At 44.5% G+C, this 18,371-nt stretch overlaps 1 protein-coding gene across 1 annotated transcript in view; it reads right to left on the reverse strand.

Moving 5' to 3' along the window:
• PGBD5 (piggyBac transposable element derived 5) overlaps positions 1-18,020 on the reverse strand; it is a 104,995-nt gene extending 86,975 nt beyond the window's left edge. The window contains exon 1 of the mRNA XM_010374037.2: positions 17,690-18,020. Coding sequence (XP_010372339.2) covers positions 17,690-18,020 — 331 coding nt within the window. The remainder of the gene's footprint in view (positions 1-17,689) is intronic.
• Positions 18,021-18,371: the final 351 nt, after the last annotated feature.

The following is an 18,371-nucleotide window of genomic DNA, read 5'->3' on the forward strand; positions in this document are numbered from 1 at the left end:
GGCTGGCCCAGGGAATTCTGGGTAACCAAACTGATGTGTCATGAAAGCATAAGTGTTTCTTACATGATATCTATTGTCTCTTTACAGAAGACACCAAAACTAATGTTCATAGAAAAAAAAAATCTGAGATGCAAACAGAAGTTCAAAAATGATTTTATCTTGAAAGACAGACATATTGTCCCATTGCCACATTCCTAGTTTTTCCTCAAGTGACTGTGAGAGGAAACAATTGCATGCAGAAATATCACAAGTAAAAATTATAGTGGGGGCAACACCTGAAATTTACTCCTAAAAATATTCAAAGAATACCTTTAAGCAGTGAACCAAGGATTTGTTCATGGGTTTGTGTCCATGAAACTGCATCATCCTGTGGACTGGTCAAATCCTCAAGTCTAGGAGATGAAAAGAAGGTAAACCTTTACCTCAGAGAGCTACTGCTGGAGAGGATGGTGGAGACGTCACTCGCAGAAGTACCCTGTGTTCACAGTTGTAGCCCAAATTGCCTTGCCCAGTCCCCAGTCCCAACTGAATTTCCCTTAATTTTCACAAATATGTGGCAGAGTGACTACAGGTACAATCAAGCCACTGACAGCATGAGACATTATTATACCTATACTACCTTGTCCACCTTTATAATTTTGGATCTAATACAGTGTAAATTTTTTAAACAAAAGTTCAGGCAGTACTCCTGTATCCTAGAAATTCCTTGCATAATTGGCTTCGTCTTGACTTAAGCAAACATTTACTCACTTGGACAAAATGTATATTTGATGTATCTTGTGTGTATGTATGTATGTAATGTAAAAGGACAGCAGTCAATCTCTGGGACTGAGTATGATAAAAGTTAAATAAGAATTCATGACATAGAGGGTCTTGTTCAGGGGAAAGTAGTCTTACCTGGGGAAATAGCATACTGTTTTCAAATGACTCTAGAGCAATACACATTTGATTGTGAAGTAGTCAAAAAGAAAGGGATAGTTATTAAAATGGAAAATAAATTACAATCGATTGATTTTTGACACAGGTGTCAAAATAATTCAATGGGGGAAAAGCAGTTTTTTCAATTAATGGTGCTGAAGCAACTGAACATCTACATGCAAAAGAAAAAATGGAAACCTTACATCATATACCAAAAAAACCTCAAAATAGACCAAAGATGTAAATGTAAGTGTAAAATGATAAAGCTCTTAGAAGAAAACATAGGGTTACATCTTAGTGATCTGAAACTTGTCAATGATTTCTTAGCTAGGACACCAAAAACACACACAAACAAAGAAAAATAGATACATGGGATGTCACAAAATGTACAACTTTTGTGCTTCCAAGGACATCATCAAGAAAGTGAAAAGACAACCCACTAAATGGAAGAAAATATTTGGAAGTCATTCATATGATAAGACTATATAAGGAATATTCAGAACATATAAAGAACTCAATTTAAAAATGAGATAAATGACTCAATTTAAAAATGGGCAAAACACTTTGATAGACAGTTCTCCAAATGGGATACGCAAATGGGCAGTTAGCATATGAGAAGATGCTCAACATCATGAGTCATTCAGGAAACACAAGTCAAAACCTCAATGAGCTTCCACTTCACACCCACGAGGAAGGCCAGAATCAAAACAACAGGCACTAACAAGTGCCGACAAGAATATGAAGAAGCTAGAACCTTCATACGCTGCCACTGGGATTGTAAAATGGTGCAGTCACTTTGGACAACAGTCTGGTAGTTTCTCAAAATGTTGAACACAGAGTTATCATATGACCCAGCAATTCCACTCCTGGGTACATGCCCAAGAAAAATGAAAACTAGGTCCACACAAAAACTTGTACACAAAGGTTTTGCCATTGTTCATAATAGCCAATAGATGAAAACAACCCAAATGTTCAAGTGATGAATAAATACAATGTGGTATATATATTCAATGGAATATTATTCAACAAGAAAAAGGAATGAAATACTGAGACATGTGACATGGATGAAGCTTGAAAACATTACACTAACTGAAAGAAGCCAGTCACAAAAGTCCACATATATGATTCCACTGATATGAAATGTCTAGAATAGGCAAAGCTAAAGACACAGAAAGGAGACTGATGGTAATTTAGATGGCTAAAGTTTCTTCATGGGGTGATGAAAATGTTCTAAAACTGATTGTGGTGATAGTTTCACAAACTGTGAATATACTGAAAGCTACTGAATTGTACACACTAAATGGCTGAATTATTTTATAATAAAGCTGTTACTAAAAAAATGGAAAGTGAAGAACTTCCATATTATCAAGTAAAAAAAAGGATAACTTGATCAAAACATCAAAAATGGGGAAATGAGAATAAAAGCTGAATCAATAAAAATAAGATGCAAGAAACAAAATCAAGCCTGTTTCTTATTACTTTAAATGTGTACAGACTGATTTATTCAACTAAAGGGTCTATAAGGTTGGGTTAAAAAATATATATAAATCTATGCTGTTCAAGAGACATACCTAAAAGGACAAATAGAGTTGAAAATAATACACAAAACAAGGAGATACCAGGCAAATGCAAAGAAGAAGACAGGGATGGCAAAATTAACAGCAGACAAGTTGGACTTGAGCTTAAAGGCACTGATGGATAGAGTGATATATTACTAAACTCATGGTTTTGGAAGAAATATAAAAGGTAGACATACGTATGCACCAAATAATACAGCAACTAAAAATCCTTAAAATTCAAGAACATGACAAAAAGTTATTTCTCAAATGAGAATATTTCCCAGAGAGAAAACAACAAAGACATGAAGAAGAGAAACAGATCAACAGATACCCTTACTTCCCTCAAATAAGAATATACATTTTTTCTTATGCCTATGCCACATTTTTAAAGATTAACTGCATATTTGGCAACAAAGAAAACCTTTGCAAACCTTTAAAATTAAAAATTTAAAGGATACTTCGTTGATCACAGTCCAATAAAATGAGGATTAAATAATCAGGTAACCAAAAAATCTTAACTACTTAGAAATTAAGAAACATATTCTTAGATCAAAGAAGAAATCAAAAGGAGAACTGGAGGATATCTTGAAAGCAATGGAAAAAAGAACACTTCATATCAAAATTTATAGAACGCTCCAGAAGATTTTCTCTGAGGAGACTTTAGTGTCAAATGCCTTCAATATTAATGAAGGTATTTTACAAATAAAAAAGAACTTTGCACTAATCTTAAGCAATTAGAAAAGGATAGCTTCTACTTCAAAAGGAAGATTTTATAAAAAAGATAAAAGTTCAAACTAATAAAAAATAAAAAAGGACACATAAGCCCAAAGCTGGCTCTCTGAAGTGACCAATAAAACAGAAAAACCCCTCAAATGCCCAATTAAGGATAAGATAAAGAAAAGGTGAGTGTGGTGGGGGTGGTGAGGGGAAAGGCAGGGGAAAGAGTAAAGGAAAAGGGGGAGAGGCCAGATACAGTGGCTCACACTACCTATAATCCCAGCACTTTGGGAGGCTGAAGTGGGAAGACTATTTGCGCCCAGGAGCTCAAGACCAGCCTAGGCAACATAACAAGACTCTGTCTCTACAAAAAATTAAGGAAAAAAAAAACTAGTCAGGTATGGTGGCACATGCCTGTAGTCCCAGCTACTCAGGAGGCTGAGGTGGGAGGATTGCTTGGGCCTGGGAAGTAGAGGCTGCAGTGAGCCGTGATCACGCTATCACACTCCAGCCTGGGCAACAGAGCACAGACTCCCATCTCAAAAAAGGGCGGGGAGGGGAAGAAGGGAGGATGTGCAAAAACAGACAAGATTATGACTGAGAGCAGGTATAAAAAAGCAAATACAGTAGATATTTTCTAAACCATTAAAAATATATACTGCATGGAACTTCATGTCAACAAATTTGAAAGCCTTAGAAGAAACAGATGATTTCCTAAGAAAATATAAATCATCAAACAGATTCAATAAGTGGAAAAAATCAGAAAAAGGCGCTACGACCAGACAGGTTCACAGCTGAGTTTCATCTAACCCATCATTCTATTATTAAATGGCAAAAGGCAATTAAGAGATAATAAACCAATTCATTTATGAAACCGAGCATAATTTTAATTCCCAAACTTGAGAGATGAGAAATTATTAACAAATCTGGCTTATGATTGATTTGTTACAGAAACTCTGAACTAATATTAGCAAATAACAGAATTCAGCTGTATATCAAAGAGATCTACATACGGAGACCAACCTGGGTTTATCCCAGGAACATAAGGGTACCTCAGTACCAGAAAATCAATAAAATTCACTTCATCAACAAACTAAATATGGAAAAAACTATAGAATCATAGCAATAACAGCAATAAATGCTAAAAAGGCATTTAATGAGCTTTTAAAAATGAAGTAAAATAGAAATAGAAGATAGTTATTCATGAGAAGAGCTTAACAAAAGGTATATAAAACGAACCTGTATTTGTTAAACAATGAACTCCCCACCAAAAGGAAAACCCTACACACGTACATGTATGCAAAAATGTGTCATGTATGAGCACCAAGTGTTCTACAGGGGTTATGTAGACAGAGATAGAGAAGGAGAAGGGAGGGAAATTCCAAACAAAAAAGGGAAAAGGGTCAGAAAAAGAACTCCAGTCAAGAACCATGTATAATATTATATTAATGCTTATCAATAAAATTACAGTTGGCCCTTAACAATGCAGGGGTTGAGGGGTTGACCCCTAGCACAGTTGAAAATCTATGTATAATTTCTAACTTCCCCAGAACTTAACTACTAATACCCTACTGTTGAAAGCTATCAAGAAAATCATAAGGCAGAAAAAATGTATTTACTATTCACTAAGGGGAAATGGGTCATCCTAAAGTCTTTATCCTCATCGTCTTCATTGAGTGGGCAGAGGAGGAGGAGGAGGACACAAGAGGAGGAGTACACAAGAGGCGGCTGAGGTAGGAGGATTGCTTGGGCCTGGGAAGTAGAGGCTGCAGTGAGCTGTGATCACGCCATTGTATTCCAGCCTCGGCAACAGAGCACAGACCCCCAACTCAAAAAAGGGCGGGGAGGGGAAGAGAGGGAGGATGTGCAAAAACAGACAAGATTATGATTGAGAGCAGGTATAAAAAAGTAAATGCAGTAGAGATTTTTTAAATCATTAAAAAATATATACTGCATGAAACTTCATGTCATCTTTTGGTTTCCCTTGGTACCATCTGCATCCATCATGTATTCTGTGGCTCTAAAGATGCCTTCACGCCGTCTCCTCCTGGGTGTTCCCCTAGGACCTAGGACAACCTGCTCATGTCAGCAACTCTTACACTGCATCACAATTATTTGTGGATCAGGTGTTTGTCTTCACCACCAGAAGTTATGCTGTTTGAGGGCTAGAACCTCTTCCTCTTATCAATCCCCAGTTTTTAACATAGTGCCTTGGTGCAGAGTAGGCACTCTATACATATCTGCCAAATGTATGAAATATATTTGAAAGAAGATATGAAGCCTACACTGAAAATCTTTTCTTTTCAGGGCTGTTCTACCTTAGTTTCATGTTAAAATTTCTACCTCTGCAGCTGATCAACTGATGGGGTAAAGGAACATTGGCACACCCCAAGGTGCATGTGACTTAGGTTAGTCCTTTGGGATCACAAACATTGGATCACTCTTAGGAGCCCAAAAGAGACATGCAAAGGGTACTTGGCTGAGGGTCTCCTGTGTAGGACCCTATATAATCCCATCTGGTGCCTGGAGTCATCCCTCTGGGAGATGAGAATCTAGAGGCAGAGCTGGGACCAGTGTCGTGTGTCTCCAAAGCTCTGTGCACATCACAATGCCTTCTGAGAGGCAGAACCAAAGACAGCTGCAGATCTTCCCTCCTTCCTACCAAAGCATCCCACACATCACCTTCAGAAACGGGGGCTGCACTCTTTCAACTATTCCAATTTCCCCAATGTAATTTGCCTTCTTCCTAAATTTACATAATCTTTTTCAAAATGTTTGTATTTCTTCTCTGTTGCACATCTGGAAGAGACTGAGTCTATACATTTATAATACAAGGTGTGACTTTACCCTTGCTATTATTTACCTATAATTTACCTCCTTCGATCTTAAAGAAAAACAACTGTTGTCTCAATTTCCAGTGAGGTTCTGTTCCAGGTCTCCACTGGCATTCTGAGTGCACATCCCCTTAAGATGCCACAGGCTGTGCTCCAACAGCCCAGCTCGCCTAAGAAAACGCAGCCAAGGAAAACACACAGGCAATTCAGCTGAAATACCAGCACTACAGAGCAAACCAAACAGGACATTTGTATTTACCTTCGATGCTGGGACCTGAAGAAAGCGAGGGTCATTACATCAGATAAGGAAGGAGATGGAGACTGCTTTCCATGTGTGTTCTGAAGTGAATGTCTACTCACAGAACCTAACGTCTTCATGTGACCCACCCCCACAAACTCAGCAGTGGAATTCCTGGGAACACTTATTTAAGATGGCACTGGTGGAAGATGTCACCTTCCCCAAATGCATAAAGTGCTCAAATAAGCCAGGTGCAGTGGCTCTTGCAAGCAATCCTAGCACTTTGGGAGGCAGAGGTGGAAGAATGGCTTGAGCCAGGAGTTTTAGACCAGCTTAGGCAACACAGTGAGACCTTGTCCTTACAAAAAACAAAAAACATTATGTGGGCCTGGTGGCACCTATCTGTAGTCTCCGCTGAGGCTGCAGTCTTAGACTGAGGTGAGAGGACTCCTTGAGCTCTGGAGTTCAAGGCTGCAGTGAGCTATGATCACACCAGTACATTCCAGCCTAGGTGACAGAACGAGACCCTGTCTCCAAAAAAAAGGGGGCTCAAATAAGAAAGACGCCCACTAACCACTCTCTGGGTGATTCCACTTGTTGACAGTCTTTCCTCCCAGAAAATCTCCCTGTATCCTGTTCCTTTATATTCTCTTTGTAACCCCGTTTCTCAAACTTGAGAAAATAGGTCTCTCCTTCTTCCCCCTCTGGTTACTTGCAGTTGCTTTTGCCAGGGAAGCTTGCTGGAGGCTTTGAATCATGAAAATTGAATTTATCTACTGGCTTCCTGTCTGCTGCCTGGCAGAGATGACTGCAGTGACCACTTTCCACTGAGGCCTGTTATCTGCCTGTCGGGGTCTCTCTTCTCGCATGGGCAGGCAGATGACAGACCTCAGTGAGAACTTCTGCTTACACTGCACTGTTCAGAAACCAGGCAGCAGTCCCATCTCACCGCAAGAGGTGCAGCCACTGCCCAGGATATGAGGCAATGGGGGAAGACAGGTTTGCTATGCAGTGATCACCTTTGGTTCAGAGCCCTTTGCAAGGGATTTGTTATAAATTAGTTGATCTGACCCACATATACCATGTTCCACACTCATTGCTCTAATATGATTCTTCCTAGCCCCTAATCAAAGGGACCAGTTTACTCTTGAGCACTCTGCAGCTTCACTTCCTCATTTTCAAAATAGTGATAACGACAGTATTCACTTTACAGGATGGTTGTGAGGATTACATAAGTTAGAAAGTGCTTAGAAAAGCATCTGGCATATAATAAGTGATATACAAGCATCTGCTAAATGAATAAAGGGGTGCAAGCAGCTGGCTTCCCTGTAAATTCCTAATAGATTCCTGCCTATCTTGGGTGTCTCTGGGCCACTAGGAAGTGAGCAGGTTGTAGAAGCCCAAGATTATATTAAATTCCTCAGTAGCCATCAAGTTTGGTCTTCCATCCAGGATAGAAATCTTTGTATTTGGTGGCATTGGTGCCTCCGGGGTAAGAAACTCACTCCTTCATGGAGCTGCCTGATCAACTGTTCCACTATTTTGGATGTTGGAAATGCTCAGCTTGTGAACATTTTTTACTGGCACCGAATCCCATACCCATTTAAAAATCTACTTCTGCGTCCATCTATTCCTTGGTTCATTCAATCATTCAAAAACAACTGAGCACCTGCCACATTTTTACCAAATACTGTGACCAGAATGTCCAAGGTCTCCACCCACATGATAAATAAATTAGCTTATGCAGGTGATAATGAGTGCTAGGAGAGACCAGAAGGAAGGTGGTGATTTTAGACAGGTAGAGACAGTGACATTGGAACCAAGACCAAGCCAGCAGGCAAGGGCTGCCGTTCGAGAGTCAGGAAGAACATTCCATGTAAGGGCCCGGCAGACAGAAGATCATGTGGCCAGAGATAATGGTAGACACGTGCCACAAGGTGACAATGGTAGGACGAGTGCCACAAGGTGACAATGGAGAGGAAGACCAGGGTGGACCTACAGACCCGGAGGCCACGCTAAGGAATCTGGATTTCCCTTCAGTTTGGATGGGAAGTTACTGGAGGAGTTTAAGCAGAGAAGTGAGTATATTAACTCATGTTTGTAAAACATCACTTTTCCAGCACAGCCTGGGGAAAGTGAAACTGGGGCAGGGACAATCAACAAAGGTGGAGGCTGAGAATCCAAGTGGATAAAAGCCTCACCAGCCTGGCCAAGGGGTGATACTGTCTTGGCTAAAGTTGGCAGCAACGGCAATGATATAAGAAGTGGAAGGATCTGTAGTTCTAAACTTTTTCATGAAAGTAACTTCTTAAATATATACCTAAATGTGGCCAGTTTTTCATTCTTTTGTAATAATTCTTCCTGCAATTCACAAACAAGGGGAAGGAACGCTCTTTCTACCCTGTGGGAGGATAGGCAAGCATTCCTTCTCCACAGTCTGATATTTTAGGTATTCCAGTATTCTCCCACCCCCAAGACCATGTTGTATTTCCTGTCACCAATAAAGGTTTTATCCCACTCCCTTCTGCTGTTATTTTCCCTCCTCCTTCCTTAAAGGAAGGACCCCAGCGCTTCTCCATGGATTCTGCCCTAAGTACTCATTTCTCAACGTGCTTGGCAAATCCCCCTCCCTGTGGGATCCACGTTTGCTAAGTAAATCTACATCCACGCCTGAACCTGGAGTTTGGATTCTAGCTACAGTTACTTGTACTTGTAACAATCACAGGTGTTAAATTTTAAGATATTTTCACTAAGAAAGTCTCAAGTAAGGAAGCTCGGTTTAGGGGCCAGTGCAACTGCCCATGAGCAAAATGCACGCCTTCTCTCCCTTTTGCTCAAATGGCTCTCTTGTTTGAGATACTTTTCCTTCCTCTTCACCTGCCTAGTTATTTGTTCTTCAAGGTGCAGCTCAGGGGCCACCTCCTCCAGAAACGCCGCCTCTTCTCCAGCCCAGCTGGAGGAAGTAAGGCACCTCTGGAATCCGGTAGAAATCCATGTTTACCCTGATCACAGCATTCACCAGAGATGCTTATCTCTTTTCCTTCACTCTGTCTCTCCTATTGGACCCCAGGGGACATGTCTAACTTATCGTTTTATCCCAGCAGGGCTCAATGTGCTGGCTGAATTAATATGAGGCACATATCATCCATTGCTGGTGGGAGTGTAAATTGGAAAACTGCTTGGCAGCACTTCCTAAAGCAGTGGTTCTCAATACCTGGTGCTTTTGCCCCCCAGGGGACATTTGGCAATGTCTGGAGACATGTCTGTTTGCTATAACTGGGGAGGAGGCATGCTAATAACATTCAGTGGGTAGAGGCCTGGGATGCTGCTAAACATCCTGCAATGGTCAGGACAGCCTCCCACCAACAAAGAATTATCTGGCCCAAGGTGAAAGACCTTGTACTAAGGGTAAATATGCACTGAATCTACGGCCTAGCAATCCCACTCCTAGGTATACATGTCCAAGGAAGTGATGTATACAAACATCAAGAAAACATGTACAAGAACATTTGTAGCAGCTTTCAAAATAAACTGCAGTATATTTGTACAGTGGCATACTAAACAGCAATATAAAGATAGTACTGCTCTATGTGATATGGATGAATCTTACAGATAAAACAATGTAACGGGCAAAATTAAGTAATGGTGGTGAACTCAGAATCATGGCTATCTCTGGGGACAGGGAGGTACTGATGGGGAAGGGGTAGGTAGGAATCTTCAGGATGCCAAGAATGTTTCTTTTCTTTTTCTTTCTTTCTTTTTTTTTTTTTTTTTTTTTTTTTTTTTTTTTTTTTTTTTTTTTTTTTTTGAGACGGAGTCTTGCTCTGTCGCCCAGGCTAGAGTGCAGTGGCCAGATCTCAGCTCACTGCAAGCTCCGCCTCCCGGGTTCACGCCATTCTCCTGCCTCAGCCTCCCGAGTAGCTGGGACCACAGGCGCCCGCCACCTCGCCCGGCTAATTTTTTGTATTTTTAATAGAGACGGGGTTTCACCGTGTTAGCCAGGATGGTCTCGATCTCCTGACCTCGTGATCCGCCCGTCTCGGCCTCCCAAAGTGCTGGGATTACAGGCTTGAGCCACCGTGCCCGGCTTTTTTTTGAGATGGGGTCTCTCTCTGTCAGCTTGTATCACGGTCTGGAGTGCAGTGGTACAAACTCAGCTCACTGCAGCCTCACCCACCTCAGCCTTTAGAGTAGCTGGGACTACAGGCATGCACCACCATGCTTGGCTAATTTTTCAGAATATTTTTTAGGGAAGGCGGGCGCCTCTCTCTGTGTTTCCCAAGCTGGTCTCAAACTCTTGGTCTCAAACAATTCTCCCACCTCAGCTCCCAACTGGCTGAGATTACAGGCTAGGCATGAGCTACTGCATCTGGAACTAGGAACACTCTTTACCTTTATCTGGGTGGTAGTGACATAGGTATACCCATGTAAAAATGCACTGTGCTGTGCACGAATGTCTCATGCAATCTATGTGTGCTATGATACACATAAGCTTCATTATATAAAGCAATCCTCTAGAACACTTAATCATTCCACTGTTGGTGGGAATGCAAATTAGTGCAACTCTGGAGATTTCTCAAAGAACTGATAGTTAAACAATTTGACCCAGCCATCCCATTACTGGGTATATACCCAAAGGACAATAAATTGTTCTACCAAAAAGACACATGCACTCGTATGTTCATTACAGTGCTACTGACAATAGCAAAGACGTAGAATCAACCCAGGTGACCACTGATGGTGGACTGGATAAAGAAAATATAGTGCACATACACCATGGAATACCACGCAGTTATAAAAAGGAAGGAAATCATGTCCTCTGCAGTGACATGGCTGCAGCTGGAGGCCATTATCCTCAGTGAACTAATGCAGGAATAGAAAACCAAACACTGCATGTTGTCACTTAGAAATAGGAGTTAAACATTGAGTACACATGGACATAAAGATGGCAAAAATAGATACTGGGGACTCCTAAAGGAGAGAGGGAGGGGAGCAAGATGTGAAAAACTACCCATTAGGTACTCTGTTCACCACAGGGGTGACAGGCTCAATCAGACTCCAAACTTCAGCATCATGCAATATACCTTTGTAACAAACCTGGACATGTATCCCCTGAGTCTAAAATAAAAGGTGAAAAGTAAATACAAATTAAAATAAAACAAAATACTCCTCTAAGAGCCATCTTACTGGTGGGCATCACATATTGGTTTGCTGCCTTATAAACAGGATGTTCTAATGGACTCTCTGGGGTACTGTTGGCAGGGGCATAAAAAGGTACATTTCTGGAAGACTTTCACAAAAGATATCAAAAACCTTTAAAATGTGCAAAATCCTTACCTCAATATTGCTTTACCATTTGATGCTAAGGAGTAAATTGAGGATGTGTATATAAGTTTAAGCATCAGGCCAGGCATGGTTGAGCACACCAGTAATCCCAGCACTTTGGGAGGCCAAGGTAAGTGGATCACCTGAGGTCAGGAATTCGAGACCAGCCTGGCCAACATGGTGAAACCCCATCCCTACTAAAAATATAAAAATTAGCCGGGCGCGGTGGTGTGTGCCTGTAATCCCAGCTACTCGGGAGGCTGAGGCAGGAGAATCACTTGAATCCAGGAGGCAAAGGTTGCAGTACACTGAGATCGTGCCATTGCATTCCAGCCTGGGCAAAACGAGCAAAACTCCATCTCAAAAACAAACAAAAAAAAACTTAAGTCTCAACAATGTTCACCACAGCACTAATTTAACAGCAAAAAAAGAGGAGAGAGAAGTGGGGTAATGAACTTAATCCTAACAAAAGCAAACCCTAGAGTATTACAGAGTCAATGAAAATATCGTTCTAAAATTTAAATGGAAAATGTTCACAATATATTAATTACAATTAAAAATCAGGTCCCTCAACAACATGTAAGATATATGAAGCACATATTCAGTATGTCAACTGTGATTATCTCTGGGAAAAGGAAGATAATTTGATTTTTACAATTTTTGATGTGGTTTGGCTCTCTGTCCCCACCCAAATCTCACCTTGAATTGTAATAAAATCCACATGTCAAGGGCGGGGCCAGGTGGAGATAACTGAATCATGGGGGCGGTTCCCGTGATAGTGAGTGAATGCTCACGAGATCTGATGGTTTTATAAGCATCTGGCATTTCCCCTGCTGGTAAATTCTCTTTGCCTGCTGCCATCCATGTAAGATGTGACTTGCTCCTTCTTACCTTCCACCATGATTGCGAGGCCTCCCCAGCCATGTGGAGTAAGTCCAATCAACCTCTTTCTTTTGTAAATTACCCAGTCTTGGGTATGTCTTCATCAGCAACATGAAAATGGAGTAATACAATTTTTATCCTTTTTCTTATTCATTTTCTAAAATGAATATATGTGATTTGTTAATAAGAAAATAATGTACAATCACAGTCCTTACAAACAAAGGTATAACAAGGTATGCACCTTCAGTCCCAGCTAATCAGGAAGCTGAAGCGGGAGGATCACTTGGACCCAGGAGTCTGAGTCCAGCCTGGGCAACATAGTGAGACCGTGCCTCTAAAAAGAAGTCTAAAAAGTGAGTTCTAGAGTCTAAAACTGGGTTAGACCTCACCACCTGTTCCAGAGTATTCAAAGGAGTTTGTGAACTCAGAGACCTGGAACCCTTTCTATGGGGTTAAGTATAAGAAGCTGCTCCTACCTTTAGCTCTGTACAGGATTCTGTGGTTCCAGGAGGAACTTTGAATCTTGGTGAGCTGCAAGATAATCTTAGGCAAAGCTACATAGTCATCAAGTGCAAGACTGTGTGTCATCTTGTAGTAGCTGCACAGAATTCAGAGAAGGGAGCTTCCTGGGAGAGCTGTTTTGCTCTTTTCCCAGGAGTCTCTTCATGTAGGGGGTGAAACTGGAGCTGCTACTGCAGTATTCAAAGCCCCACCTCCTGAAAAACAGCTCTGAGTACTCACTAGGACAACTCAGGGCAGCAAGAATTAAACAGGGAGCTAGAGAAGAATCCAGATTCTCCTCTTCTGGAAGGTAGCTACGCCAACCACTAGACCACCAACACCCTGGCAAGATTCTACTCTTCTGTATCCTGGTTGTGGTATGGATTACACAAATCATGAGTTAAAACTCAGAGAACTGTATCCCCTTCCCCCTAAAACTAAAAGCAATTCATGTATAACTATAAAAATATTTTTTACTGAAAAAAGTTCTAGTAAAAGAAAAAACAGGCACTACATTTCCTGAATTACTGAGTCTGACTAGTTAGATGGTGATCACTTAACCCAGTAATCTCATCACCCCCAGGAAAGTGGAGGCAGCAACTTCCTTTCCCAGTCACATGGCAGTGGCAACTTCTCGGCCACAGAGTCCTTGTGAAGACAGTTTGATAATAATGCATGAAAACACAAGTGACAAATGAGAACTGAGGGTTAGCAGTAGCAGCTCCAGTTTCACCCCCTACATGAACAGACTCCTGGGAAAAGAGCAAAACAGCTCTCCCAGGAAGCTCCCTTCTCTGAATTCTGTGCAGCTACTGCAAGATGACACACAGTCTTGCACTTGATCACTATGTAGCTTTGCCTAAGATTATCTTGCAGCTCACCAAGATTCAAAGTTCCTCCTGGAACCACAGAATCCTGTACAGACCTAAAGGTAGGAGCAGCTTCTTAACACTTAACACCATAGAAAGGGTTGCAGGTCTCTGAGTTCACAAACCCCTTTGGAGCCAAGGGTCTCAGTTTAATTCTGGTTTTGAGAGCAAGATTTTTCTTTTCTTGTTTGTTAAAAAGGCTCTAAACCAACAACAAACTGTAAAGATAAAACATTCAACAATGTTAATTTCCAATGCCTTATGTTTCTCTCCAGCTGCTCAAGGTCATACCTCCCCACTGAATGATTAGAGGGTTGCTGATACCGTAAATGGGGGGAGAAAACACACACACACACACTCTCTCTCTCTCTCCCCCCCCACCCCCCCTTCTATGAAGTCCAACCTCTAATAGAAAGAGCGAACAGCTCAGATCCCAGCCAGCCATGACAAAGGACTGACAAACCAAACAGACGGAAGCCCTGGAGCATCTGTGAAATCTTGTCTGTTCCTCTGCCTCCTCCGAGAAACGAATCACAAGACTGCTCAGAATAAGAAACCAAAAGGGCAGAGGCTCAAAAAGCAGCCGGGCCTGAATTTCATTCTGTTTCCAAAGAGTGAGCTCACATGCTGTGTTGGTTATTTGCACAGTGGGCAGGCAGGCTGACAGCTTGAGGGGGCTATTTTGGGGGGATATATGCTGCAAGTCTGGTTACGAGAAGGTCCTAGGCTCTGTAGTCCCAGTAGGCACTTCAGCTCCCAGACAGATCATGCATCTCCACAGGGGTTAAGAGCCCAACAGCTAGCCTGACAAGCACAGCGTGTGCATTTAAGCCATCCCGAGAGGATCCACACCTCAATGCACAACCAGAACCTAGGGGAGGTGAGAGAGGAGACAAGAGGAGTGAGCAAAGACCCTCTCCATCTATAACTACTGGCTGCACTTCCGGAGAGGCTGATCCAGGAAGCTAAATACACAGAAAAATACAAGAAAAGGGCTGGGAAGACAAGAACAGCCTGAAGAATGGCGAGGATTTCCAACCTGAAATTCAGAAATGGTGCTTTTACAGCTTGTACAGGAACTAGCGCTGCTCCCTTCTTTCCCCTCCTCCTTTCAGCTGCGCACCAAGTATCTCCTACTGTGCGCACTCCCCTTATGGTGGGGGTGGGGGGATGTGGCAGCTCCCACTACAACTCATAATGGTCCCCAGTGTCTACCTCCCTCATGCACAGCGACTCTGCAAAGGTTTCTAGGTCATCCTTCTGATTTAAAAAAAAAAAAAAAACCCAGAAACCTAGCACAAGCAATACACATTTGCATACAATACCCAGTTACATGCACACATTTACATACCTGCATATTTCAATAAAATACACATTTATGTACATACACATATACCTGTTTTTACAGTAGGAGCAAGGCAGGAAGCCTCTATCAAATCTCGAATTCTGTTTTTTCCTTATCTGATTCCAGCAGCAAGAGCAATTTGGATTAAAAATTTTCCATTATAAAGCCTGATTAGAGATAGAAATGCCACCTGCTTGCTTTCCTCCCCACCCCACTCTACCCATCCAGTGAGATTTGTTAATAAACGGGGGAACAAAGATGGAAGAGAGATCCAGGCTGCATTCTTTGCAAGTGAGGAGCACACGCTTGTCGGAGCTTTTTAGATACTGTGCTCTGCTAAACCCTAGCAGGCTGATCCTCTTTGCTCTCAGAGTGGCTGGGGTGCAGCTCTCAGCCTCTTAATAAACACATTCATCTCCCTCCACACTGGTAGGCGCAAGGATTTTCTCTGACCAAACCCACGCTTCTGTATCTATTTTCAGCTCCCATAAATCATATTCCATTGTTTTGGGGAAATCCAAATTCAAGTTTTAACAGGCCATCAACCTCATCCCTCCATTCCTCACCACTCCAAATTTCCCTCAGGGTGAAATCTGCAAAGCGGAAACTCTAAATCAAATGTGGACTTAAAAGGCAAGCTCCCACACAGGGCAGGAAAACAAAACTGGGTAAAAATACCGGCAATAACCACTAATGTCTTTGGTTAAAGGGCCTGACTGATTCTTCGGTACAGGTGTGAACTCAGTGGGCATCTGCAGGAAGCAGAATTTGAACCTAATGCTAAATGACACACGATCCTGCTCTTCATGACCATAAGTGCTGCGGTGGCTGGATTAAATGGCTCTGCTGCAGAATTTCTCCCATTTCAAGGTTACTAAGAAATACAAAATTGATTTAAAATTTATTTCAATGTGCCCACCCTTCTCAAATCAGCACATTCAGGATTCTTATTCATAACTAGGCTTGACCTAGTACAAGTTCTCTATTTTGCCCTGAGACACGGAGAGACTTGCTGTGCAGTCCCAGGTGGACCTATATCTCAAATGTTTCCAGGATTGAAATTAGATCACAGATGCTCACGGCATAAAGTCTGCCAAACCAGGTCTGTGGACTGGTACAATTCTTAAAGAGCCAATACGGAAAACAGCTATCTAGGGCCGGGAGGCCTTAATGACATCCTGGAAAATATAGGACAGTATAAAAGGACTATACAGAGTCAATGATTTTGAAAATTCCCAAGCTCTTAACTACAGCCCAAATGCATGTGCTTTAAAATGTACCCACCCCCAAAGCAATGCACAGCTAACTGTGACTTTGCAAGCCCAGCTTTAGCTCCATGCATCCACACCGCAGCCTGCCAGAGGTCTGCAGACCACTCCCTACTGAGAGAGTCCAGCTAACCCTACCCGCCTCCCAGTAGGCTGCAGCATGATGTCCAGATCCAAGTCCAGGCACCAGCTGGAGGTCCCTTGGGCCTGCCTTCCCATGTGCCGTGTTCCTGACCGGTTGGACAATAATCAGAGAAGGCCACAGGAAAAGCCGCATCATGCCCACCGCGGCCACTCCCTGGCCCTCATCAACACCGGTTGCCCGCACTTCTACGGAAGAACACAGCATGCAGGAGCACGGGCCTGCTACAGAAGGCCGTGGAACAAGAAACACCAGCATGAGAGGGCGTCTCGTCTGCAGCTTTCAAAGAAGGCAGAGGCTGCGGAGCTTCTACAGAGGAAGTAGTGATATTTCCACAGCCAACTCCCACAAAAACAGGCAGTGAAGAGGAGTGGGGCAGCCGCAGCAGCTTCCAGCACCCCAGCCACCTTCTCCAGGTATTCGGGGCTTGTCTGTGACCACAATGGTAAGCAGGACACACCTGAAAGTACCTTCTGGCGGAAAAGCAAACACCTTAACGCTGCCCAATGGGTCCCTTCACTCCTCCCCATTCTTAACAAGAGATCTGGAATGGCGCGGACAGGGAAAGTTTCTCCGATTAAGGAGAAAACTACGCCGGGGGTGGCCTCTCCCTCAACTCTCACCGGGCCAGCTGCAACCTGCCTCGCCCCCGTCACCTGCCGTAAGGCTCGCTCTTGGGCTGTTAGTGAAAAACGACTCCACCTGCCTCCACCAGCCACGCCGGGCTTTCAGAAAAGCCCCCTCAACTAGGAAAGCCTAACTTCAATCCACCCCTAAAGTCCGACCCACAGGTGTGACAGGCTTCCCGTGCAGGGGCTGGGGTGCTCCCAGGAAGTGAAGTAAAAGGTGCCCGACGACCCTGTCACTGGAAAAGGGCTGACCACGGCCTCCGCCTCACCCTCTCTACCCAAGGGTTCGGAGCCCCCAGGCTCAGTCAGACCGATCCCCACTCCTGCAGACTCATTTGTTTCCGGAGAGACACCCACAAGCCAGCCCACGGAGCGTCTGGACTCCCCGGCCCCAGCACCCACGCCTCCCCCGCGCCGGGTTCCAGCGCCGCCCCCGACACCCACCCGCGGGCCGCCCCTTACCGCCGGTGTCCTCGAAGCGCGGGGGCGGACGGTCCCGCAGAGCGGCGCTCCAGCCCGCGCCGGCCTCGTCCTCCTCCGGCTCCTGCGCGTCCGGGGCGCGGGGCGGCGGCGGGGCGGCCCCTGAGGGTCCAGGGGGCTCGCGCTCCTCGTCGGAGGAGGCGGCCGAGGAGGAGCGCGAGGCGGCCGAGGTGCTGTAGAAGGGGTTCCCGCCGCTGTCCGGGCCGGACTCGCCGAACACGTCGTCCGAGATGTGCAGGCTCTCGTAGCGCGCGCGGGCAGCCTCGAGCAGCGCCGGCGCCCTCCTCCGCGCGCCCCCGCCGCCCTCGGCCATGGCCCCGGCCGCCGCCCGCGCGCCCGACCCCCACAGTGCCTCCCAGCCGCACGCGCCGGGCCCCGGGCCCGCGCCGCGGCCCGCCGCCCCCCACCAGCGCAGCCCGCAGCAGAGCGCCCGCCGCCCCGTGCCCGGCCGGCCCGCCGTCTTGGCCGCCTCGGGCCCAGCGCCCGGGAAAGCGCCCTCGGAGCTCGGGCGCCGCAGGCTGCGGGCCGCGGCGGGAAGCGAGCCGCGCGCGGGGGTGGCAGGGGCGACCCAGCGAGAGCGGGACGCAAAGGCTGCGGCCGAGACCAGGCGCCGCCGCTACCGCCACCGCCGCGGATGCGTCTCCTCGGCGCCTGCCGCGTCCCT

Source organism: Rhinopithecus roxellana, chromosome 8 (assembly GCF_007565055.1).
Source record: "Rhinopithecus roxellana isolate Shanxi Qingling chromosome 8, ASM756505v1, whole genome shotgun sequence".
Lineage (NCBI taxonomy): Eukaryota > Metazoa > Chordata > Mammalia > Primates > Cercopithecidae > Rhinopithecus > Rhinopithecus roxellana.